The sequence below is a fragment of the Dunckerocampus dactyliophorus genome, chromosome 8 (genome assembly GCF_027744805.1).
Source record: "Dunckerocampus dactyliophorus isolate RoL2022-P2 chromosome 8, RoL_Ddac_1.1, whole genome shotgun sequence".
Taxonomy (NCBI): domain Eukaryota; kingdom Metazoa; phylum Chordata; class Actinopteri; order Syngnathiformes; family Syngnathidae; genus Dunckerocampus; species Dunckerocampus dactyliophorus.
Window position 1 is genome coordinate 9,014,991 of NC_072826.1, and position 27,334 is coordinate 9,042,324.

The window sequence follows — 27,334 nt, forward strand, 5'->3', positions numbered from 1 at the left end:
AATGTGTGTGTGTGTGCGTCCGTGCTATGGTCAGCATGTGCCTACCAGCCAGAGTAAACAGAATATGCCAGAATGTCACGGTCTGGGGCCTTCACACCTCTGTTGCAAATAACCCTGTCAGCCTTCGTGCATATGTGTGTGTGTATGAGAGAGAGAGAGAAGGTAAAAAAGTATTTCTATGGCTGTTCAAGAATGTGTGGGTAGGCTGTGAGCTATAAGTGTATGCGCTTGTTTAAGGGTGTTAGAGATAAAAGATTGAGAGTGAGAAAAAGCGTCCATGTTTTGTGTAGAGAGTAGACTAAATGGAGCCTCTCCTTCATGTAATGTCAAGGAGCAATGAGTCATAAGTCAACATTACGTTGGTGTAATTGGCAACAGATAGGAGCACTTTAGAGTGTAACCATGTGTTTATCAGGACAATTTCAGAGCTGATTTAGTCTTTGTGTGTGGAGTATGTAGTCTAAATGCCTTAGCCAATGTGTAGTGATAAAAGGCAGAAGGTGAAAAAAGGTGGTGTTGAGTTCACAAGAATAAAAGCCCAAAACCCCAAAAATGTACAAATACCCGCTGAGAAAGCTACTGTACCATACCTAATTTCTAAAAATACAATTATGCAAGAAAACAAAAAACTACAACAAAAATGGAAAAAAAAGAGCAGTGATTTTACAAGAATAAAGACAAATTCTTGAGAGTGAATTCATAGTATTAGGAGAAAAAATAGCACAATGTTGAAACATTAAAGGGAAAAAAAAGCCAGAATGAGAAACAAACAAAACAAAGAAAAGGTTGCAATTTTTGGAAAATTAATTTGGGAAAAAGCCCATAATTTACAGTTATAAAGTCAAACTACTATCAATAAAGTCTACGCATAATAAAACATAATACAAAAAGAATGAAGTCATAATATGAGAAAAAAATTTACAATTTTACAATATTTGTAAAAAAAAAAAAAAAAGTGAAATGTAAGGAGAGAATGTTCATACTAATAATATGCTTTTGCAATAGTATGCTTTGTACGCCGCTAACACAAAGCTGAGATGCATGCTGTTTTTATCTTTTAAATAAAAAAGTACTCAGCATATCTACATGGGTTGGTTTGGAAAAGTGCCCCCCGCACCCTTTGATTTTCAGTATGTGGCCCTGGGTGGAAAAAGTTTGGACACCCCTGACCTAAATGGTTGAATAAAAGGAATCCAAGACTATTGATGACAGCAGAGTCTTTGTAAATGCTGCTGCATGACAGAGGTGTGCACACAAACCACTAGCATGAGGGATGTTAAAATGCACTATTATGTGACAGCCAAAATGAATGAAGACATTCATGAGAAAGCAAAAGTTGACAATGCCTTGTTGACTGTGTTGTGGCCAAACAAACACTGAAGCATGTCTTAACGTAGCAAAGCCCAAATACTTAATACTGAGCCTGGCACTCTTCAAGGCTGTGGATTTTCATTCTAGTGGAAGGAAGAAAAGAGAAACGATGAAGGAGAAAGAAGAAAGTGGAATGATAAGAGAAAATATTAACTGTATAAGAGCAAGGAAACCTCACCCTCCTCTTTTTTCTCCTTCTCATAGTAAAGTTTTTCCCCTGTAATTTTCCACCTGGTTGTTTCCTAATTTTCTAAATTTGCTTGTTGTGTCATCAGGGGCATTGTTGATTCATGCAGATTTGATTTGAAAATGCAACTCATTATATTCATTTTCCCTTCACTTTCCCTCTCCTTCCTTCTTTCTTCTCCTGCTGCAGTATTTCCTCCAAAATTAGGCTAGTTTTGCTGCGTTTATCAATACTTTTCAGGTTTGCTCTAATATATCGGCCACGATCAGTATCAGCCGATTTCCATAAAAAAATTGTGTTAATGCCTTTCAACGGCGATCACCTGTGGCTAGCACTATTTCTCGCCGCAGTGACTCTTCTGTGCAGTGTAGTGTCTTGCCTTTACTAACGTCTTGGGCAGCGTCGTCCTCCCACTTTCCTCCCACAAAAGCAATCATGTCTGCCATGTGGAACCTAACTGCTAACACATGCCACAAAAACTATGTTGCGGGGGTAGCATAAAACCCTGATGGGAGCATCCCTCCTTACACCACAGTTCACTCAAACAAAGCTTATTGATAAGATAAATGTGCATCGTGCAAGAATAGATGATACAAGGGGGAAAAGTTTAGGTTGTCATGGTAACACACATGGAGCGCTAAAAGGAAGATATTGGCATCGGAAATAAATGACTATGGAGTGAGTTGAAATGCTGAAAGAACATGTTTGATGTTGTTTTCTATTGTCTTGTTCATTAACTGTTAACTAAGAGAGATGCAATGATTTCCTTTTAACATAAAACATTTCCTGTAAATTTAAAAAAAAAACTGTGTTTAAGACTACTACTTGTGTTGGGATTTAAAGGGAAGGTTAGCATAATGTCAGGTCTAAATTAAAGGTGCATGCATGTGTGGAAAAGCTTACGAGCCCACACACTAACACACGTGCTACTGTTGGAGTGCCAACCTTTCATTTTACCCCTCCCCACACCAACAAATAAGTGCATATTAAATTAATGAAAGTGTGGAAAGTGAACAGGAGGTGAGAGAGAGGGTAGTATTAATGAGCACCAAAGTGGAGAGAGATGGGTTAAGGAAGGATGGGCCATGAAGAGGAAAAGGATAAGTCTAGCCTACAGGAAGAACTGTACCAGTTGGGCCACAGAGAGCGAAACTAATGGATATGGCAGCTAGGAAAAGAATGATGGTTGACTGTGTGTGTGTGTGTGTGTGTGTGTGTGTGTGTGTGTGTGTGTGTGTGTGTGTGTGTGTGGTGTGTGTTTTTAAGCTTTATATTATCAAGGTTTACCTTTGCTTTAAATTGTGAAGAATGTAACAAAATGTGTGAGACTACCATTGCAATGTGCCTTTGTTATAAATGTTTTATTGCCGGTTTGATTGAACAATCACCGAGGCATTAATGACGATCATACGTAATGTACAGACTTGAGCGAGAGTGTCTTTTCTGGAGATCAGCATTCTAATCTCGCGGCTAATCTAGCAGTGTTGTGTGCATACATTTTTATTTAGTTTTGTTTATTAAAAAAATATTATAAAAATAATTCTGCATGGACCAGTCTCCCTCTGTTTTTGTTGCCTCCATTTTTTTCCAATTTTTTTAACCATATTTCAACAAAATTCTGTTTCACTTGACATCTATTGTAATATACTGTTGATATTAATTTAATGAAATATAAATATTTGCAAAAAATATTCCAATAGTATATTCTGATCTGTGCATTGCATATTATTATAAACATGCATTTGCTCGAATTAAGCTCTTCCCCCAATATACTGTATGTATACTCCTGATCACAATTTTAAGACCATTTCAAAAATTGCAAGTATTTACATTTTGCACTGGTGGATCTAAAGAAGGTTCTAAGTAGAGCTTCAAAATGCAAAAAAAAAAAAAAAAAAAAAAAAAAAAAGAAATGGGAGTGAAAAACAAACAAAAAAAAAGATTAAGCAATGCATTACAAACAACCATTAAAATGAAATGTTTATCAGCTCACCACAAGTTTAAGACCATGTTGCAAAAAAACCTGAAACCCCTTTAAAATAGAAATACAATTTTCAAGAAAGTAATGAGTAGCTGCACCATTCTTCCACCTCAAAAATTGGTTTGGGCATACTTGATGCCAGTGTTTCCAGGAGGCTAGTGGCAATGTTGCTCCAAGTGGTGAAGATGGCTTCAGGGAGGGTATCCACTGTCTGGAACTGATTTCCATTTTTGTAAACATTCCTTGCCTTCCATCCCCAAATATTCCAATGGAAGAAGTCCTTTGTCAGGTTTGCATTGTGAACTGCAGCCTTCAGTCATGAGGTATGCTCCCTGCAACATCTCCACATAGCCATCTGCCGTTTGACGCCCCTGCACAACCTGAGGGTCCATTGTTCCATTGAAGGAAAAAGCACCCCAGATGATGATGCCCGCCCCACTCTTTCTGCACCGTTTGGAACACATCTCAGGTGAGATCTCCTTGTCATGCCAGTAACATTGGAAGCCATCAGGACCGTCAAGGTTCCATTTTTTTTTCATTATAGAACAAAACTATCTTGCACCTTTTGATGTCCCATGTTTGGTGCTCCTGTGCAAATTCCAAACAGGCAATTTTGTGCGCTGAAGCAGACGAAGGCTTTGAAAACATTTTTGTTCTTAAAACTCTTCTCTCGCAGATCTCATCTGATGGTTATTGGACTGCACTCGGCACCAGTAACAACCTTCATTTGAACAGAAGATGCCTCATGTCTTGACGGAAAGCCAATTGGATCCTCCGGCTCAGGGCTGGTGACATTTTCTTGGGTCAACCACTTGACATTTTTGCTCCATAACCCTCAGGATCTTTAAAGAAGTTTCAAATGACTGTCTTACTGCGTCCGACCTCAGCAGCAATGGCGTGCTGTTAGAGGCCTTGCTTATGCAGCTCAACAATCCAAACACGTTCAAAGAGAAAAAGCTTTTTTGCCTTTGCCATCAAGAAATCATGACTGTGTGAGCACCTGCACAGAAAATGACAATGAAGCTACATTTTTGCCAAAATTTTGGCTTTTAAAGGCTGCGCTCTTAAACTTTTGATCAGAATAGGCTGTGTGGAGTTTACATGCCCCCCCCTTGCGTGTGTAGGTTTTCTCCGGGTCCAAAAACATGCATGTTAGGTTAATTGGTGACTCTAAATTGTCCGTAGGTATGAATGTGAGTGTGAATGGTTGTTTGTCTATATGTGCTCTGCGACTGGCTGGCGACCAGTCCAGGTTGTCCCCCCCTCTCGCCTGAAGTCAGCTAGGATAGGCTCCAGCATGCCCACGACGTTAGTGAGGATAAGCGGCATAGAAGATGGATGGATGCTTACTCAAATTTTGTTGTGTCACTCCCATTTCTTCTTTTTGCATTTTGAAGCTCTACTTAAAGCTCCTTCAGAGCCAACAGTGCAAAATATAAATTCTTTCAATTTTTCAACTGCTCTTAAAATTTTGATCAGGAGTGTATTAGCCCTAACAGATACCTGGTCCTCTCTGCAGTTGAGTACGGTAAATGAATGCACTCCAGCCACTCTGTAGGGAAATACTGAACATATACACTTTCAGCGTGGCATGCACCAATAACCCAGTTTGTATGTTTACAGGCCATCGAATCCTGCTTCCTCTCTTTCTCCCATCATCACTGCAGGCCTTTCCTGTTTATCCAGCCTTTGCCCCTCTGGCCTCTCTGAGCTTAGAGTGCGCTAGCCAACCCTCTCCTCATGTCTTGCAGATGGGTGCACTAATCCGCTAACGTCGGCTCCATGAGGCATGAAGGCTAGGCCTGTATGCTGTTTCGGATAACGGCTGATGCTCTGCTTGAGTAGCTAGTGTGTGAGATTCCATGCAGCCCTGAGTTGAGAAAGTAGATAAAGGGGGACGTAATTGGATAAAGGTTGACCAATTAATAAAGGCCAGTGTAACAGGCTGGCCAACAAGGGAGGCTTTAATCAGCGTAGAGATAACAGGCAGAGTCAGACCACAAACATGAGGAGATAGCGTCTGTATGTGCAGCATCAATCAGATAAGGTGAAGGCATGGCTGTCAGTCAGTCGGAAGCGAGATGTATTTACATCCAGAAGTTGACTGAGAAGATATGAATTTGAATGCATTATTTCTGTGCCTATATTCAGCACAGTGTGTGTATGAAAAGAAAAACAGGCTTTGTGTACATTGCTAATATCTGTATACATTTGAGCAGTTGTTTCACATTTGTTATGCTTTCCATGTCGCCTGCCAGAGCGACCATTCAGCACGACTGATATTAGCTTTTATGCTAATGAAGCATTTGGTTATGTAAACCATAGCAGTATTTTCATGGGCATTCATTTATCCCCAGCCTTCTTAAGGCTTTATGGGCTGCAACTGAATTATTACTGCACGGTATACAGTACAAGCTGTTCTGTTACAGCCACTGCAGATAGCATCTACTGTAGCAGAGTGATGTCCAGAAACCTGATGCGAGAAGAAACAAGGGCTAAAGTATCTGTGTGTGCATCGGAAAACAATTTCTGCTAATATACCCACATATTAAATTAACAAGCGGGAAAAGATCATTAAGTGTTCCCTACGGGATAAAAGCAAAAGTTTCACTAGCTCATGAGGGAATATCCTGCCTGTGCTCAAAAGTGATGAGAAATAAATTATTTCCACACGCTTGGGTCAAAGAGGTAACACATATAACCGTAAACTGTCATAATTCGCGTAAAACTTACCTCTGAAATGTTAACACGGCCCTCTTGGAAGGAGCAGTCATTTGCGTTCTGGGTACACATGTGGCGGTACTTGCACCAATAGCATGGGAAGGAGCCATTGACACAGGAGAGGCAGCTGGAAGAGAGACAGGGGAGAGAGGATGGCGCAATTGTTAGACAGGTTGTTTGCTTTACACTTGAACAAGAAAGCAAAACTGACTAGAATAGGTTTTGCATGTACTGTAGTTCGAGATATATCTGGTACAGTGGAACTGCTCGAGTTGAACTCCCCTAAAAACGTAAAATCAGAAATTTGGTTTCTGGAAAAACATTGCACAAAAAATGTCAAGCAAGGTGTCAGCTTACCAAGTAAGATATCAACATGCCCCACGAGAGCTCAGCTTAGTGGGGCATCAAAGCATTAACTCCATTTCTTTCTTTTTGGCTTAACGTGGCCATTGTTTTATCACTTATCTTAAATAGAAGGAGCAGCCTCAACACGGGAGGGATTATACATGGGAGGCTAAATGATGTCAGGCGACGGAGGACGTCCTAAACACTAGGACATTCGTACGCATTTCGGACTTGGGTTCCCAAGGATTCCATCTACTTCTTAAAACTCAGATGTGGGATTGCGCATTTGTCATTTGTTATTAAAGTTAAGACTGAGTGTTTGATTGTTTTCATGTCTTTATAGTAACCGTGGTTATTTAATAGTGATTTGCAGTTCATAAAAGGTTTTATGAAGGAAAAACAATAACTTGCATTGAACGTCAACATCCTCGAGAGCTTTGTGTTCGACAGTAAGTACAGTAAATCAGAAATAATATTCAGGTAAGGTAAATAAAGAGTAGGCAATACAAATGTTTTGGCTTTTAAGGAAAATAGCAAATAAATGTGTGCAGAATGGGGCAGACAACTATATACTGAAATGTTAAACTGCCCTACTGAGTTGACTGTATTTTTCCAGATCCTTTAATGTCCTGATATCTTTTTATCACTCACTGTCAAACATGAACTTTCTCTAACCACGTCTGAAATCCTCCTCCGCACACCTTTCACCTCCCTCTGCTTCCATTCTGTCGATCATCTTTATCCTACTGTGGCCCTTATTTATCATTCCCTGCTCTCTAACTGCTCAGTGATTTTCACACATGTCCGCTCTGTTGTCTAATTCTGCGCATCCATTCAAGCCATTTTTTTTTCTTTTTGTGCTTCCACCGCTTCATGCCTCTCTTGAGCCCAACATCCCTTTCATTTGCCCATTTTTAAAAGCTCTGCTCATATTCTTTGTCTAAAGCTTCCTTTCATCCATGGAGCTATAGTGCCTCCATCATTTTTAATTCACCTTCTCTTCTAAGCAGAGGTGAGGTGCAGATAGACAGTCTGAAAGGACATGATGGGAGAAAAAGAGGGAGAAACGGAGCAGAGATCAAAAGCAGGTGGTTTTCCCTGATAGACGTGGAGACGCCAGGTATCGTGGGAGAGGAAAAACACAGAGGGGGTATGTAGCCTGCGGGGCTTCGTGTGGGAGTCTGGTGGGAGAGGGAGGAAATATTGGCCTAGAAGCTGCTGTTCACATGTGAGGGGACACTAAGAGCAGAGCGTGACAGCTTCAAGTACACAGTTCAACACAGCTTCAGGTTATTGGCCTTTCTCTGCCCTCGAAACACATTATAAGATATAGAATCTCATTTACATGCAAACCCAGAATATAATGTAACCAGTATGAGTCTACAAATACCGCTGTTTCATTTTATTACCAAGCTCCATAAAGCCTTCTGTCTGTAAAGCAGTGTTTCAAAATCATTTCCGTGTGATTTATTTTGTATTCAAGAAACTAAGTGAGCATATGGTTTCTTGCAAATGTAATAAAATGCAGGATTTAATACAAAATGTGCATTCATCTGAATTTAAAACAATAAAGTGACAGAAATGTTTAACCTGATCCTGATTTGTACTGCAGCGCAACTGCCGGGTGTACGCATGAAGTCTTGTGAGCAGCCGACAAGCTCTCGAGCATTTTTAACCCCTTCCACTGATACATATGAAAAATGAGGGCTTTAACTCTCCAGCTCGTAGATGGAGCCCATATACAAATCAATCAAACCCTGACATGGATTCATTTGGATCAATTAGGGCCGCTCGTTTGTGAGGTGCACACTTTAAGCGATCGTTTCCAGCCCAGACCCCTCCTTTTGAGCAAGATCAGAAGCCGGGGCTTAATTCAATCCCACTGCCGCTTTAATTGACCAATTTAGCATTGTGCTGAGAGAAGCTGTCCATTTACAATGAGGGATGAACGGCTCAGGAAATAACAGGCTTCTTAATACCACACAAGAGCAAATAGGAAATTTATCAATGTTACCAACTAATGGAGGGAAATGAGTAGGCCTTGCTAAGTTAGCTTAGCATAAAGTCTTTAGACAAGAAGAAATAACAAAAAATAGTAGTCAAGACATTGGTTTGTCAATCAAGACTCTGCATGGGCATAACAATCAATTAATCAATGAATGTATGGCATTGATTTTTTTATTCTGTCTTCTGGCTGCAAATAGTGCTGTTGATTCAGTGTCAACTACTTTGCTGCAGAAGAAGTAAGATGTTCGGAGTTCATAGATGGACGGAAGGATGGATGGATGGATAATTGATCGTTAATTTTCCCCATGGTTGATCAATTCTTACCCCTCATCAATACAAAGCAATGCAAATGCTGTGATGTTACTGGTGTAAAACAACTCAAGTTATCTGCATATGTAGCTTGTTCAATCAGTAACAATTATTTACCTGCACTTTTTTGTTAGGACCCAACAATAGATCAGGGCTCATTGAAATTCTACAGATCACCAGCTTAACACAGCAGGTAACCAGGAAAAAAAAAATCTGCCCTATCAGCAAGCAAGAACAACACATGTTAGTCCACATCTGTCACAAGGTACATATAATATTTCACTTTCATCTTTTATTCAAGTCAAATCAACCTTGTTCATGTAGAAGCAACTGAAATAACGAGCAAAATGTCAGCAGGTCGCCAATGCCAACTTTGTCTGACTTTTATGATTGTGCTCTTTGAAATAGGAGCTGTGTCATTACGGGTGCCACCCAAGGCCAGCAGTCAGTCTTGTTTGACAACCCCCTACTGCTCGCTCTTTCGTCCCTTCAAGTGACCAGGGTCCCCTGTCTTAGGATTTAAAAAGCTGTCTTTCACCCTGGGTGCAAATACGTCCGAAAACCTACCAAGACACATTAGGAAATATTTATGGATCACAGGTGGACTCATTCTTTCTGACCCCCAAGCATCGCCTTATTTTCTTTACCCCTTCAATGGCCATTGGCTGTTATTACTCAGAGGATTTGGGAAGCGGCAGACAGGCTCCATGCTCATAATGCTAATTCCTATTCAGATGCTAATTTGGAAACGCTGCCTCTAGAGTGGCTGTATTATTTCAGGCACACAATAAGAAAAGCTGTGAGTTCCTAATCATTCTTCCACCCTTGGTCAGTTTGGAGTGTTATATACAAACCAACCAGCCTCATGAGATATAGTTAGCATCACCATTCTCACCAAAATTAGTTGTTTATTGGCTAATATTAATTTAAAAAAATGTGGAGTTTAAGGTTTAAGGCTTTACAGGTTGATACCCCCCCTCCCCCCATGACAGGATCCCTTTGTCTAGGAAAGAGTAAATGAATGGATGGTGGACATTTTGTACGGTGTTCAAACAAATACTGTCTGTCATTTCAGGAATTATCTAATAATCTATGGGGTACAATTTTAAGGATGGCCATAAAAATTGAGAAACTGATTATTAACTTTGTTGATTGCGATGGTTTGTTGATTAATCATGTCTGGATGGAACTGAGGCAAAATGGAGTGCACTACTTGGCGGAATCCAGAAGAGGTGGTGTTGATTCAGTCCTGCCTCGCTTGCCGTCTAAAGAAGGTCAACATGATGTAACCGAAGCCTACATCCACTCACACCTACAGGCAGCATTATTTTTGTTCAATACTACACTGGCATTGAAAGAGGAGGTGAGTGTTTTCGGCTATATAAGAGTAATAACAGTAATAGTAATCCCTCGCTTATCGCTGTTAATTGGTCCAGACCCAACCGTGATAAGTGAATGTCCGCAAAGTAGGATTCCCTATTTAGAAATCTAAAATTTTCATAGTTAGAGCATAGAAAACCTGTTTACAATCTTCTAAATACGGTTTTAACATTACTAGAGCCCTCTAGACATTAAATAACACACCTATACTAACCTTTACACTCGTATTACCCAATAAAGTAGACATAATAAGAGTAAAGAAGCCATTTAAGACATACATAAGACTCATGCTTGTGTGTGTCACTGTAAATGTGTTCCCTACGGGAGCTGACTGAGGGGAGGACAGGAAGTGACGCCGGAGGTTCAGAGTTCTGTTTCAGCTTTGTGTGGGCAACGGCCACAATAGTAGTCCGGGTTTTAATTAGGGATTGTTGCACCTGTTTTGAAATAATTCAAACATGCAAACATTACTGACACCTGGTGACCACTCTTTGAATGAGTCTTTAGAATGTCTTATGTTTGGGTATTTTTGTTCATTTAGCCATTTTTATGCTTGAAAATGCTTAATTTAAGAAGAAAATACATAACATATGCTTAAATATGCATATTTCTTGACTAATAATAGGCTGTATTCAAACACAAAACAGCATGATTTATTAATGACTATAGTTCAGACCTGTAATAGGGTGACACCGCTAAATTTGAAGCGGAACGTGCTGAGGGACGACTGCATAAAATAATATTTTTAAAAACTGTAGATCCACAAAATTTACTCAAATGCTCATCCCTAATTCTAAATGAAAAAACACTGGATTTGACTCTTCAAATGATAGATTTAAAACATTATTTCCTGAAAAATGTGATTAATGCTGGCTGTCGTATCTTTATGAAACAAAGAGGTGCACCATTCACATTTAACCTTAACTCCCAATCTAACTCCCAACTAAAACGAAGCACGCAGAAATTTGAAAAAAGCTTATGGAAATATTTAATTACGGGGCAATCATGGCCGTGGGTGATTTTCTATTTCAATCTCAGCAACCCCTTAAACTGAAACAGTGGGAATTCTAATTAGATTAATAGCACTATGCAAATTTATGGCATTTTTGAAAAGGCAAGGGTTACAACGTAATCAGTTGTGTAAATAAGCAGGAGGGGTTTGTGGGTTTTTGTGATGGGAGGTTGTGCGGCAGCATGTGAGTATAAATTATTAAGGAATATAATAGGATAACTTGATAAATAGGATAATAATGAATGCAGAATGCAAACAATTCATGAAATAAAAGAAATAATGCTTCTGGTTGCAAATGCTTCAGTGTTTTTGGATTATTTTGGGGAGAACCTGGCGATATCCGGAATGGCCGCTCATTCTGGACACACAAGACTTGCATATTTGTGCATGGGCCTGAAGTCATTATACAAACATCACCTTATGCCGGGGGAGGGGAGCACAGCGGCTGTATGCGACAGAGTGCCAGCTTCAAATGGGATTCTTATCTCTGCATCGTCATAAAAGTCAGTGGCGAAGATGCAGCATGCCATATCTGTAACTTAATTAAACGTGTCCATTACATCGCTCACAGGCCGTATTAGATCGGCCCTGGGAGCAGATTTAATCAGCTCATTGGGGTAATACCATCAAATGGGGGACTCTCTTGTCTGTGTCGCTTCTTGTTTGAGATCACTTCCATACAAGGAGGAATGCCATAAAGTTTAATGTGATTTCATGTTGCAATGAATCCATTATGGCTCTTTGTGCCACCTTCTCTTTTAATTGAGTGTTTTTCTGAGAACATAAAGCATTTTGTACTCACAAGATAGATACCCTGGGTATTAAAAGGCACACAGAGTTAAAGCAAATATCACCGGGTCCTTCTGGGAGATGAATTAAGCACGATTAGACATTGTAAACCACCACACCCTTAACCAGCTGGGCTAATCATTGCTGTTGCGGCAGGGGATTTGGTAATGCGGGAGGCGAGCGGAGGAGCCAGGTTAAAGGTCACAGCAACAGATTAGGTGTCCAAGACAGTCAGACTTAAATGAGCAATAAGTGGCAGAGCACAGAGAGGTGTGCTTGTACATGCTCATGTGAATGTACCAGAGTGTTTGTGGACAATCCTCAAAGGAGGTTCATCTAACATCCAAAGCGAAGCTAGAATGGAGCCCTGTGCTACCCTGGAGGGCTACGTGCCATCTGCTGCCCTGAGGCTAATACCCCACCAGACGTTTTAGCCTCCATGGATCAGCCATGGATGGACAGAGGGAGAGGGTAGGGGATAAAGGCGGGGTGATCGGGGTCAGAGTGGAAGAGCCGGTGGATTCTTTTACCCGAGCATCAGACACGGGCCTGAACACTGAGGTAGAGATGTAACTGCGTGGGAAAAAAAAAAATGCAGGCTTCCTAAAGGTGAGGAGGCTCATTCTGCAAATTGTACGACACTGCATTGTAGTACAGTATTTGGCTTTGCCTTTCTTGTGTAAATAAGTACCAGATGGAGCATCTGACTGCTCTTTTTATCATGACAGAACTCGAGGTTAAAGTCCAAAAGACGTTATCACAGATCATCCGGTAATGAATTAATAATTAAACATTTATTAGTGTGTGTCACGACTTATGATAATACGACTAGAATTACCATCTCGTATTGCAATCATTGCATATCTACATCATGTTCGATTTTCCCACTCTAAAAGTAACGTGAAACCCCACGTGGATGTAAAAAGGAGATGGGTGTTTATTGTGTGTGTCATTCCTTGGGGACAGTGACCAGAGACATGTAACATGTAAGAGAGAGGGGAAGAGCCACATGAAACCTAATGAGGTAATCATTATTAAACACATGGTGGTTTAACAAATTGGAGCAACTTACGAATGGTGGACACTGCAGTTGTAGAAGACAAAGTCCACACTGGCAAACTTCCTTCCTGTTTCCTTGGATTTCAGATAAAGCTTCACCACCCGCTTGTCACCTGAATGAAAGCAGAACAAGAACAGGCGTCAAGACTACACTCACTGCTAAAATGTGTATTGAGCAGATTGGTTGAATTACAAATTTCATTCATCAACCACTTGTACGGCCTTAACACTGAGGAACACTGTCAATTGTCACATCAGGCAGACGTGTGTCATTAAAAACAGAATAAAGGAATCAGTGTGTGATTGCCACAGCTGGGGAGAACTCACAATGGGTGCAGTTAGTGTTACAGAAGTGTCACTTTAGAGAAAACTCGAAGCCGAGTATTTGACGAGCCTTTGTTGCTTTGACTACGGATGGCAAAACTTGTTTTTATCATGTCCTTTGCAAAGTAAAAACACCTGACATGAAACAGGTGTACCAGCTTGGCTAAAACAAGAGGAAGCGGCTTTAACATTTCTAAATATAGTAATAATCACACTCATTTCCGCCTTTGAAAAGAAGTTAGAGACAAAAGCAGTGTGGTTTGGAAAGGAAGAAAAAAATCTATAAGTGAAACTGACAACAGTGCATAATGCTTGATAATGGGAATTCAATAACAGTGCTATTTTCAGTAGAAATGCAAACTTGAGGGGCGTTGAAATGAATAAGGCACGCATTATCGGTGGTGACAGGCTATTCTGGATATAGTCACACAAAGCAAAGTCTTTTTCTGGTGGTTGCGCAGCTGCAAACTTCTCAAATTGCACAGCAAAAAAAAAACCCTCAGGAGGAGACATCAGCCCATGTTGATAAATTAATAGCACTGCGTGAATAGAAAGGCACAAGGCAGTTGACACAGACCTAGAAGTCAAATAGTTCAAGTTCCTTTGATTCACACCACCCCTAAATAACTTCATGACTTTTCTGTTCATGCCCTACCTTTGTTCCGTGTGATGGGGATGACATCACGAGCGGAGGGAGACAGGCAGTAAATGTATCCGCCTTGGATTATTCCCTCCGTTTCTACATAGTCCTCGAAGGAGCAGTTGACCCCCGCTACCAAATCAGGCACATTACGAGCCTGAAGGACTAGCTACGGAGAGAAGGAGAGGCAATCAGTACAAGATCAATGGAAGGACACGGTATACATGGATTGTTATAAGATATGACATGAGGGTTAATGGGTGCTGGGGGGGAGTGAAGTCTGGCTACATGTGGGTGTGTGATGGAGCCAGAAATAAGAAAGGCTAACACTTGTGTGTGCAGCTATTACAATTATAGCAAGGTTAATGCGAATGTGGTCATGTACAGAAGTAAAAGCTACGGTGGGCAGCACAACGGTGTATGTGGTTAGCACATGGTTGCAGGTTCTAATGTCTAATCTCGGCCTGGACGTATATGTGTGCAATTTGCATGTTCTCCCCTACCTTGCTTTGCATGTTTATTTAAAGAAAAGTCAAGAATAAAATGGACATACAGTATGCATACTATATTCTGGTTTCGTCCCACAGTCCAAAACATGCATTTCATCTTAATCGGAGATTGTAAAATGTGCATGTGAGTGTGAATGGTTGGTCTGTATGTGCCGCGTGCGTAGGTGTTGCCTGCACATTGGTACCTAAAAGGTGGAGCTAGACAAAAAGGTTGACAAAGAATCCTTAAGTCATCCTTAATTCAATGTAATCAATCAAATCAAATGCAATCGAATGAGCAGAACAAAAACACCAAAGCTTGTCTTGTAATAAATCGCCACATGTCAATTACAAAGAAGACAAAATGGAAGTCCACCAATGTCCTCCTTTGTTTACCGTGTTATTTTTGTCATTGGTGGATTTTTATGATGTCACACTATTCATGCAGCTGACGCAGCAATCGTCACCCTGACAACACACAGCAAACTGAACTGAACTGAACTGCTTGGCGAACCATGGCTAAACAGAACCATCGGTGAAAGGAATATGCATCCCTTTAAATGCCTAAATGCTTGCACACTATAGATGTTTAATGAAATAAAAAAAACAAAAAACAATCCCATTTAAAATGCATTCTAAAACAATGTTACCATCTATGCAAAGCTCAGAATGGGTGAATTGAAAATATATATTGGCATTCAAAAGTTTGGACTTGGCTTCTGAACTATAGCAAGTGTGTCCAAACTTTGGACTGATACTCATTACATTCATTGGCTTGTCTCTGTCTTATAAGCCTTGGTTGTCTCCGTTATAAAATTAATAGGAAGGTGTGGACTAACGCACGAGTATGCATGTTTTGAATTAGAATTCTGGTGACAAATGGAGATATTTGTTAAAACGTGGCATCATTGCTTATTCAGTTAGACATTTTTAAAAGTACATGCAAATGAAAGTAGATTGTGTCATCGGGGAGTGATGATATGCTTGATATACAGTACCTTTGGAGAATGTCAACAGTGATGGTGTGGGAAAAGTAACCTAACCAAAAACACTGCAATATGGACAGATATGAGAAAACATACCTGTACTTCAGACATGGTGACGGAAATATTTTTAGGCTGAACTGTGAGCTCCACACACTGCCTCTGGTCTGTAGCAAACCTCTGAGGTTCTCCTGCTCGTTCACAACGGTCCTTTCGAGAGCAACTTAAGAAGCAAAGGAGAGGGAGATGGAGATGAGTTTTGTGTACTATTGACGTTATATGACAATCATTTAAAAAAAATTATATAAAGATGCTGAACAATCACTTTCACACAGAAAATGGGAACAATAATAGACGACAAATGATCTAATAGCTTGCCACAACCATTAGTGTAAGCCTAAACATCATTACTGGCCTTAATGTTTGTGCAAGTAACACTTAGCTGTGTGTACATCCCCATAGTTCCTCATCTGTTCACGTTACCGTCCCACCCAATTTAAACGTTTCAGGAGATATATAGGCAACCATTAAAGTTTCACAGAGCTGTAAAAATGATACAATTCAAACCCGCCACATATCAAAAGGGGTCAGCAATTCCCCCGCTTATTACAAGCCAGCTGATGACGACAAAAAAAGCATCGTGGCACAGCACTTTTACTATTAGCTATTCATAATGCATTAGCTATCACTTCACCTCGGCACTAACAACAACTGGTCCCAGTGGTGAAGGGAAAGTGCTGATGTGGCATTCTGTGAAGGACTGACAATAAGAGGGAGGCGGGAAAACATGCTAACTGGTTCCTCTGTGAGAAGCCCCTATCCTCTCATTTAGTTAGTCTAGCAGTGGTGCTCATTTGCTGTGCAGGATCTCCCCTGACAACGACGAACACACAAAGGCACACACAGTACAGGCATGCGCGTGCACAAAGGTATGCCTACATTTTCCTATAATGGAGCTCCTTTTTCTTTGCTGCTACTGCTCGGGTGTGCTAGTGTGTGCGGACTGCCACCGCAAGTTTGTGTGTATCCCCAGCTCAATTCTACTGTTGATTGAAAGTACCGTGGCTCTTAATAAGATGTGGCTAAAGGCACCAGAGGCCTGAAACGAGGCTTATAAATAATTTGCCTATTAATATTTTCCCCTTTTGTCTGCAGGGTCTTTGCCAGATTTGGCAACACAATCAGCTAGGAAATGAGCAAGCTGTGCACATGACACACAGTCAAGATTTGGCCAAATGGCGGGTTATCACTGGTTCAGGCCCGTCATGATTTTGTCATTTTAATGATGGAGAGGTGGCACATGTGTCATTGTGTGTGCCTGAAGGGAAGACAGCTTGGTGATAAGTCTTCTAGGTTTAATTAACACGCCCAGAGACGGTATTACACCGAATGCTTGAGGTGTTCTGAATGTGGTTTAACTTCCTGTCACCTTCCAATAACGTTTAATTGTTCCTGACACTCCTGTGTGTGCACACTCACTATAACCGATATAAGGTGTGAGTAGGTAATTTTGTAAGCCTTGCCACAAGCCATCATTGTTGGAAAATTTTATGAAAAAAACATCACTGAAATAAAGCATAATTAACAATCAAATAAGCTCGCAATACAATCTTAAAATGTACTGAACATTTCCAATACATTTTTGTAAAATGTGGATTGTTACCATTTCAAATGTGTATATGCTTAATCATGTTCCATCATTGTTTTCCTTATTTAAAAAAGAAAATTGCACTTTTTTTAATGTTTTTTTTTCCCATCATACACAATCCTTGTATGAGAAATGAACACAAAAGAGTATCCCAATACTGCACATAATGGGACACACCTATGCCACCTTCAAAGGCCGCTATTAAAACACCTCCAAAAACCTCCAACAAGGTTTTATGGTTTTATATACATGCTGTAACATGCTGTATGTAGTAACAGGTACATTCATGATAGGAGGTGATAAAAAGGTGATATACTGCAGTTGTGCAATTTGAAGCACAACTGTAATCCCATACATGGTTAAATCCAAAATACTGAAAATCCTGGCCAAATTTAAAGTGAGTTTTTAGTTAGTGAATGGGTATCTTCTAGCTGGAAATTATACAAGAAAGTTGTAAAAGACGCTGCCACGTTCTATTTTCATCATATTCACATTTTGACAAAAGGTTCCATATCTAATTACACATACGATTTCTCAGTATGGGTAGATTCAAAGTTACAACTGTATAGGTGATTAGAATCACCTAGAAACATATGGAAATAATGTAATCACCCGATGTTCGTGAATGCACCTCATGTTCGTGTCTGCGCTATTCGCTTGCTACTCCGCCACAACGTGTGCGTCATGTTTCTGGACGACTTTGTCAAGCTTGAGCGGGAAGGGAAGGGAAGGACATCAAGTGGGGACTTAATGTGCCGTCTGTGGCTCAGGAAATGGTGGGGGTGCCGAGAGCAGAAGAGTGCGCCATAGAGAGAGACAGCGTCTCACCGTGGCAGCTCATGTTGTGTTGCGTGGAATGAAAACTCCCAGGTATGACTCCCAGCTAGACGATATTTATTCAACAGATACAAACTTAGTTTGACTAAAAATTTGACCACTCTATGAATATTTTTGGCCTTAATCGTGCAAGTGTAAGTCGGTGTACTTCAAATGAAACAATTTGACCGCTTACTGCCGTTTATGCAGTAATTATCATTGGCTGCGCATCAATGTGTATGCACAAGTGTGTGGTACTTACATATTGTGAAGGACACACCAACCACAGTGAGGGTCTCTGGAGCCTAAACACTCCCCACATGTAGTGTACTGTTCACAGCTCTCCACTGGAACTCTCACAACCTAGATGGAAATTGAGAGGGACAGCAACAGAGAGAGAAAGCAGGGACATTATTAGAGAAATTATACTTTCATTAAAGTGGATGATGATGAGTAATTGCCAGAAAATAAGCCAGACTGTGTTTTTGTTTGCGGGATTCCCCTGAGAGAAATGCATGTACTGGTGAGGGATTACGCTCCAGTGGGTGTGTGACAGCTTGCAGTCAAGCGAACACAGGTGATGCCCTGCATTGCATGCTGGGACACATGACAGGTGGTCATAGCAACAGTGGTTGGATTGACAGGTGACCTCAAGAAAACATTGGGAAGCAGAGAAGCAGACCTCGGTGTGAGTTTGTGTAAATGTGTGCACATGTTGCAATACAGAGAGTGAACTGAAGTGTTTGAACAAAGTCGGTGTAACAAGGTCCTCTGTGACCAAGACTGTGTGTGTTTGTGTTGTGTCACTCATTCAGAGGCACACTGGGGGTGTGGGCTTGCTGAGAGGCTACAGATGTTGTTCAAGTTGGCCCTTCACTCCACTTAGAGGTGATAAGAGATGTTTCGCAACATGTCCCCAGGAGATCTGAAAGTATGGCTATTTAAAGGTGTTTGCAAGAGACTTGACAGAAATATTACTAGCATATGCACAGATTGCCAGTGTGTGTAGTCTATGCATTACAGTTTACTTCCAAATATTTTGTCAGAGCGAGCCGTTGTGTCAGGGCCTATATGTTGTGAACAAAGGCTCTATAGTATTCCAACAATATTCACTTAATTCAGTCTCACTGTGGTCATTTCGAAAAGACAATAAAGGAACATTTGTTGAATTCAAGTAGAACTGAAAGTAAATAAATATCTCATATATAGGAAATAGTAATAAAAAAAAAACAACAATGAAAAATGGTTTCAGTGTGAGCATTTACAGTTCCTGAATTATTTCTCAATTAGTTACATTCAAAAATATATTTTTGATAAACAATTTGTACAATACTAGTAACAAAACAGCTTTCTTGCTTGGGTTGTGAACGATAAACTGATGCGACCGGATATCCACTTTGACAAGAGAGAGATACAGCTGCATTGGTAGCAGCCGTGGATTGATAAGAATCAGCCATAAATCCTTAGATTGAACAATTGCAGACACATGCACCGGGTATCGCAAGACTAGGAATCACTTGACAGACTGCCTCTTAAACGATGCGAGAGCCTGAGCTGCCAACGAAAGGACTGTCGCGCATGCTCTGTAGCTGAGCAGCTGCATGTACATTATAGCGATCTAATTTATCGTATTTATTATGCATTGTGTAAAACTAAAGCTCTAAAAGAATACAAACCCACCATCCACCAGTACAAGCCTGGAGTATGTTTTTCAGAAAGAAGATTATACATCGCTGTTTGATGTGTGTGCTAGCATGAATTAACTTCAGGTTGTGGACCGAACAAATATGCTTAACTGCTTGCTTGCCTTGCACAGATCACTATGTAAACAATTTGATTGGTTAAGTCATGTCAAATGGGAGTAGTTACAATACATACAAAAGTCTTGGCATTTCCTGTGCAGTTCAGGTGCTGCCCTTAAGACTGGAAACACTGTGCAGGTTAAAACAGGACCATGATTGCCAAAAAGACAGTGTTTAAATTACAAGAAGTGGTCAAAATAATGTAATAATAGGTTTATGTCCATATATAAAAATGACTTGGTCTGCATCTAGACCGCCATCCACCAATTGAAGACCTATTTATGGCATACAAACAATGTCAGCGCCATTCACTAGCTTTTCCTCACCTACAGGTGCCAAGTCTCTTTACCATGTGTGTATGCACATGTATCAAGTTGCCACTTCAGGCTACTTTAAATCTAGCAGCATATAATGGTAAGAAACATCTAACAAACATCCCCCGGCTAACTATCATAGTGCGGTCACACATGGATGTTATTATGAGAACCAAGTTGGAATGGTATTTGGGGACAAACGGGGGTTTGGCTTCTTGTTATGAAGTGGTATTAGAGTGTATGGAAGGATATAAGAAACCATATCGTGGAACAAAAAAGTAGCATAAAGAGTTAAAGCTAGATTGCTGCAGGAAAGAAACCAGGAGGACAAAGGAACAGAGCAATGAAATATTAAACTTGAGGCCAAGAGTCCCCCGTGAGCTCTTAAGTACAACAGATATGTAGGACAGATGTGACATAATGGAACTCATTTATGTGCTCAAAAGTCCTATACAGGCCTGGCTACAATGATTTTAAAGGAACAATATGGCGCAGAGGGAAGGCAAACAAAAATACAAAGGTGCCACTAGGTCCAAAGAGAGAAAGGTAGATGACATGATACAACCTAGCAAAGGTATGGAACAGAGAAGATGAGGGAGGGGAGGCTGGCTGGATGAATGAAGATGTAATGGAAGACACACACAGGGGGAATCTGTGAGGACACTGTGCTTAGTAGATGGGATATGGTAGCAGAAGCTTGCTATGTGTCATTGTCAGAACGAGTGTGAGGCCAGATTCCATTTGAAAGGAGAGCTGAGAGCTGGGTAAGAGAACAGCAGTGCGAAAGAATAAGAAGATAATGGGCAGAGAGATGAGGCTAAGATGGCTACAGCTGGGGAGAAAATGGAGAGAAGGAGCTAGTTTTCCACATATCATCCCAGACGTCAACCAATACCAATCCTCTTCTTCATATATCATTATGATGGTGACTGAAGACAATGGATCACACAAATCATGCTTACAGTATGCTCCCTTGGTGAGCTTGCATAACCTTATCATTACCCTGTGTGATGATAGATATGGCCTATTGTGCACAATTGTCCGTGCACCTAACAAAGTGATGACACTAAGTGCTTTATTCAGTGGGAGTGGGGGAAAAAAAGGTTGATGCACATAGAATGCTATCATGGTTAACTAGCCTGATGGGCATTGTGTAGCTGCAGAAAGGTGCTTGTATACTTGTATGTGAATCCAGATAATCTGCATGCATGTTGGTGGTAATATACTGTATGAGCTGCCTGGGTGACATACACTCCCTCTTACCGTCTCTCGTTTGATCGCTCTTTTAATGAAAGCCAATTCCAAACAGCGCACCACATTACTCCTTTAAATAACCTCATAAACCAAGGCTGGATGCTCTTCTCTCTTGCCATCTCCTCTTATTTACAATGGCATCTGCACTGTAACTCAAATCCCCTTTTCTTGGCCTTCTTCTACTGTCCTAGCCTGGCCATACTGAAGTGTCTTGACATTTCCTTTTAGCTGTAAACTTTCCACCTTTCCTCTCCAATCTGTTTTTACAGTGTGCCATCACCTGCCTCTAAAAGTCTAGCTAACAGGCTTTGTGACGGTCACCCCAAAACCCTAAGGGTGTGTAAAGCTTTTAACGCAGCTTTTCATTGGTTATTAAATCCAAACACATAAAAGGACCTGCCTTGTTGAGGCTACTTTTTATACAGTACATTCAAAAGCAAACAGCTTAAGGTAGAAGTAATGGAGGAGGGGCTGCTGACTCACACAAGGGAACGATTTAGCACAACTTTTCCCAAACTTAGATTTAGGACTTGGTTGCTGTCAAAGACATCAAAGACTTGGATAAAAACTAAAGATCACATCACCATGACAACAAGGAAAATGGAGAACACAACTCACAAGAACGATGCAGATGGAAGGATTGCATTTATTAACATGGCCAGCACGTTGCAAGGGAGTGCTCAACATGAAGTACTGGAATTAGGTACCCATTTATGTACATTCAATGACACTTACTATACAACACAGAGTTTGCAGTACAACAAGACCTGGAATTGGAAACCTTTTGCTTCCCAGAACACAAACAAATGGACTTGGACAAAAGGTATAGATCCAGACACAATCTTTTGTCAAATTTTACAAACAATTGCTGTTACTACACAAGACAAGGAACTATACAACAATAGTATTAAACAAGTTACCAATTATTCACATCAAAAGCAGATGGATGGATGGATGGATGGATGGATAGATACTGTGGATGGATACTGTGGATGGATGGATGGATGGATAGCCCATGTAGGTTTGTTTTTTTTCCGCCCTTAAAAATGTTTCATTTAAAAACTGCATTTTGTGTTCAGTTGTGTTGTCACTAATACTTACATTTGGTGGATGATCTGAAACATTTAAGTGGGACAAACATGCAAGAAACTAAGAAATCAGGAAAGGAGCAAACAGTTTTTCACACCACTGTAGATTGCCAAACAAAATGAAAATAGCTAAATCTGTGCCAATCTTCAAAACTGAAGACAAACATCAATTTACTAACTACCGACCAGTTTTTTTATTGCCACAATTTTTGCAGACAGCGTGCGGCGTGCATTTATATATTTATATCTGTAAAGTTATGAAAGATTTAAAGCTCGTACTATTTGTAGACGATACTACTGCATTTTGTTCTGGAGAAAGTGTGCAAGAGCTAATACAAGAAGTCACACATGAAATGACTTTAGTAAAAAGATGGTTTGGAAAAAAAAAACAGACCATCCCTGAACCTACGTAAAACTAAAATAATGCTATTTGATAATAGCAGAAAGGACCTTTATGAGCAAATACAAATAAACGGCATAGACATTGACAGGGTGAGCAAAAATACATTTGTAGGCATTACAGTTGGAAATCCCACATTAAAAATATATAACACCAAGTGGCAAGAAACACTTCAATACTGAATGAAGCAAAATTAGTTGTGGAACAAAATTCATTTATTTTGTGATTCATTAACTGATTGATTATCATCCCAGGCCTCGTGCCCACGAGACATTTTTTTATGAACAAGAAATTGTCACATTTTAATCTTGCGAGATCTTGTGACACTTCTAATATTTATTATTATTTATTAGGAATGTTACTTAATTTATAAATAACTCATTATGATACCGCTTTATCATTATTTATGTTATTTCAATTGTTTTTAGTTCAAAATTGGTAAATGGTACATGTTGAATACAGGAAGTGTACAAACAAATATTAGCACTTGATGTGAAACGCAAAGGAAGTAGGATTAAATAAGATTTGATACTTCCTGCTCCTTTCCAGACATGTAGAATTGTGAATTGTACGATGTGATGTATTCCAATGTAACGTGTATGCATGTTCAAAATAAAATTAAACCATAACCATAACCAGGACCAAAATGTGACCATGTAGTCTAGTCTTATTAAGTCTTATTTCTGGCTTATGAACATAATGACGATGTACTGAAAACAAGTGTGCAAAAAAATGTTAAGGTTATGAGCAAAGGCAGAAAAAGGGTATTTTGTCGAATAGAAATGCAGGACCCCTCTAGTCTGTCTAGTCTAGTATTTCCAATGCGTGAATACCAGTTTGAGGTTGCAAGCGAATTGGGCTATCAAATGTTGGGGTAAGCATGTCTGCATTGCAGTGGTTTGTAAGGGACTGGCTTAGTGCGTCGACTGATAAGCAGCAAACTGGGGAATTATAAGGGAATCGCAACAAAAAAACAGATAAATGTTGAGGAAATAAACATTACAAAACAAAAGGATAAATGAAATAAAGGACGGCAGTGTGCAAAACATATTGTAAAAAGTTAACTGTTTGTTTTTTTACATTTGGGACATCTACATACAGAAAGGCAAGGCCTGAAACACAATATATGTATTCTCATCACTTATTATTGCCACCCTTCATACAAATAATCTTGATATCAAATACCCTTGATATAATAATCTCACTCACTAGGTCACTTTACTCTCCAATCCTTAGTATTGCCAGGTCGTACACAAGATATGGAATAATAAAGTGGAGAGAGCAAAACAGCAACCCAAGACAAGGGCTGAAGACGGAGATTGAAAAAGCACCCAAAAACAAAGAAGTGGAAAAGAGACAACAGTGACAGAGTGAGGTAAATGTGCCCGGCTAAGGTAGAGGAGTCTGGAGGTCTTCTAATTAAGTGAGGATGGGAGAGACCGGCTGCCTGGTAAATGACTCTGTCACTTTAGTAAATGGACTTTGTGAGGAGTGAGGAGCCACACAGCTGGCATTTCCATTAGCAGTGCCAAGCAACCCACCGCCATGTACACAGGTCGCCAACAGAATAGCGGGTGGAAGAGAACGCTGCTATTCTTTAAAGATGCATGGCTGAATCGTAAGAAGCTGGAAAGATTTTAATCTCAAAAAGTATATTTTGGTGTGATAATAAATGGTAAAAGGACTTTCACTTGCATAACGCTTTTCTTTAGGTTGAGAGACCAGCACTTTACCACCGGAGACATGCCCCCACCAGTTGGATAAAGTGGATAAACTGCTTTACTCGGGGTATGTTTTACAATGCATTCATCAAAAGAACGGCAAAAGTTTTTCTTTCCTACTTTTGTGTACATAGCAACTGTAGAAAACTGCATATATGCCATCCCAATAGCTGGCAGTATGACTTGGCACCAACTGCTGGTCCCTTACGGTGTGTTCCAAAAAGCATTTTTCTGCAAATCTGTGGGTTAACATTTGCGGTTTGTAAGTAATGCAAATACGCCGGGAATTGTAGCAGCGTACTAAATGTAGACTTTTCTGAAGAAGTGTTATCAAAGTCACTATCGAGGGGAAAAAGCCTACACCACCATGCTCATCAGTCATTGTTGTTTTGCTTGGAAGGTATTCTTGCACTTTGAGACCCCTTGCCAATGGTTTGTGTTTTCAGGTTGTCGTTGTGTAAATGTTGTTCCCCATCAGCAGTCCTTTTCCACGGCGTGAAACAGATCTACTCGCTGTTGATGCTTTTCCATTGGTAAACCAGGTACTATGAGGGACTATTCCTACTACCTGCTCAGCCGGGATTCTGAGCATGCTGAGTCGACGACAGATGAGGGTAAGCCATTGCTGATTTGCAGATTTGTCAGTGAAACATTTAAAGACCAACGGCTAGAAATGACAGAAAGTTGTGTCTTAGATAAGGTGAGTTTATGGAGTATTTTACACCACAGTCTTTCGTTTGTCGCAGCGGTTTGGTTTCTTGTTGCCCTCAGTCTCCTCTTAAATAATACTTGTGCCCTTATCAACTGGCCAACAGCCAGATGCTGTTATATTCTCTATTGTTGTTTGATAGTGTGTCTCATTCCAACCGATGCAGTCAATGCAATGTAATTTTACGCCTTTCTATTCTGAAGTAGAAAATCGGTCACCCTAAACCAAAGTACTCCTAAGGTGATACTCTCAAAGCAGGCTTGAGTGGGCATGTTATGTTTAAAAAAAAATGATTGGAGTCACAATCCCAGGCTTTAATGACTGAGCAATATATTACTGTTCTCGTCACTGCCGACACCAGGCTCAAAGTTGTGATGTGTCACAATGTACTGCGCTTAGGGCCATGCCAACTTTTGGTTGGCTTCATTCCATGACAATCAGTCAGTGGCACATCCTTCTACCCTAATCAACATCAAGCCACAGGAGACCCAATTGTATGTCCGATTGATAGCGATTGAAGAGGAGGGTGAGATGGAGGGTAAGAGAAACTATTAACCTCCCTATCTGTCTTACGGTCTTTTCTAACCCTATCTGTCTGTACGATCGAGCCAGTCTTGGAAACGGCGGTGGAGTAAAAACAACAAGAGATGATAGAAAGACAGAGCTATCTAGTGACAGCTAAAGTTCCATTAGAACTGATAGCATCATGCACAAGACAAGTATACACACACTTTTTCAGCAGGGCAAACACACAACAATACACACGTTTCTGGGAAGTCGAAAAAAAGAGAAAATCCCACACGGACACAATGGGAAAGTGGAATATGAGAGAAGTGGCAGGAGACAATTAGCCTGTGATAGATGGAAGCAATCCCACTCTGTTTGATCAATGTCCTCAAATGTGGGATGCCGTAGAAAAATACTCATTTGTTCCTTATCCCGTTTTAATCATACTATAGACATAGACACCGGCAGAGACCTCCTCCAAGGCTTCACAATCTATTTGGATCAGCACCAAATGCTTACACCTCAGCTTTGTCATGATGTATTATTTATGCTAAAATAGGATACACTCTTGGCCTTTACCCCTTAGTGTACATAAACAGACTTGATAGACTTGTAACTTAACTTTGAGATAATTAATTGAATGTGACTAAATGCAATGATGTTTGTTTAGCAGAGATAAACCTTCTTTTGGCCTGTCACTTCACTAATCCCTTTTACTGAACATTTTTGTTTTACATATAAATATACCAAGAACATGTATATATCTCATAAAACACAAGCATGTGGTAAAAATGGATGTTATTATCCATGTGAGAGTGCACACATATTAGATTAGCACTGAGCACTGAATATGTGTTTAATCTCTGCCTTGTCCAGAGTAAAGTGCAATAATGGTTGGACACCTGTAATTGAGTGACATGGTTATACTTTTTCCTTCCTGCTTGCCACGACTGTCTTCGCCTCGCTATACCAAGTACAGTGGAACCTTTTTGTTACCAATATGTTCCAAAAGGTCAGACGAAAACCGAAACGTACGAAAACCAAATCAATCTTTCCCATAACAAATAATGTAAATTCAATTAATCCGTTCCAGACACCCAAAAATATGAACAAAAAACATTTTACAGAGGATAATTAAAATTGCATGCAGAAGACAATGCGAAATAATTATAAATGCCAAATTAAATGCATTTATCCATTTAATTCGGCATTTATAATTATTTCGCATTGTCTTTGACATTGACATTTAACATCACTTTTACCTTTACTGAAGACTTGTTGGTGAACATGGTGATGAGTTAGCTGAGGGACGAGGGTAGGGATGGGAAGAGCCACGCAGATAATGTTTCACTGTAGTCAGTTACAAACTAAAGGGGGAGTTACATCCCGATGCACGTGCTCCTACGTGCTGGCTGTGTGCAAAAATGGGAAAAATCGCAAGAGACATGCAAGTGGCCCGCACGGATTTTCAAACCCACA

At 40.2% G+C, this 27,334-nt stretch overlaps 1 protein-coding gene across 2 annotated transcripts in view; it reads right to left on the reverse strand.

Annotated features, from left to right (window-relative positions):
- LOC129186620 (plexin-A1-like) overlaps positions 1-27,334 on the reverse strand; it is a 195,374-nt gene that overhangs the window by 64,587 nt on the left and 103,453 nt on the right. For both annotated transcript variants that reach the window (XM_054785046.1, XM_054785045.1), the window contains exons 5-9: positions 18,323-18,423; positions 15,696-15,819; positions 14,141-14,294; positions 13,175-13,274; positions 6,273-6,387 (exon numbers count right to left, since the gene is read on the reverse strand). In XM_054785046.1, coding sequence (XP_054641021.1) covers positions 6,273-6,387; positions 13,175-13,274; positions 14,141-14,294; positions 15,696-15,819; positions 18,323-18,423 — 594 coding nt within the window. The remainder of the gene's footprint in view (positions 1-6,272; positions 6,388-13,174; positions 13,275-14,140; positions 14,295-15,695; positions 15,820-18,322; positions 18,424-27,334) is intronic.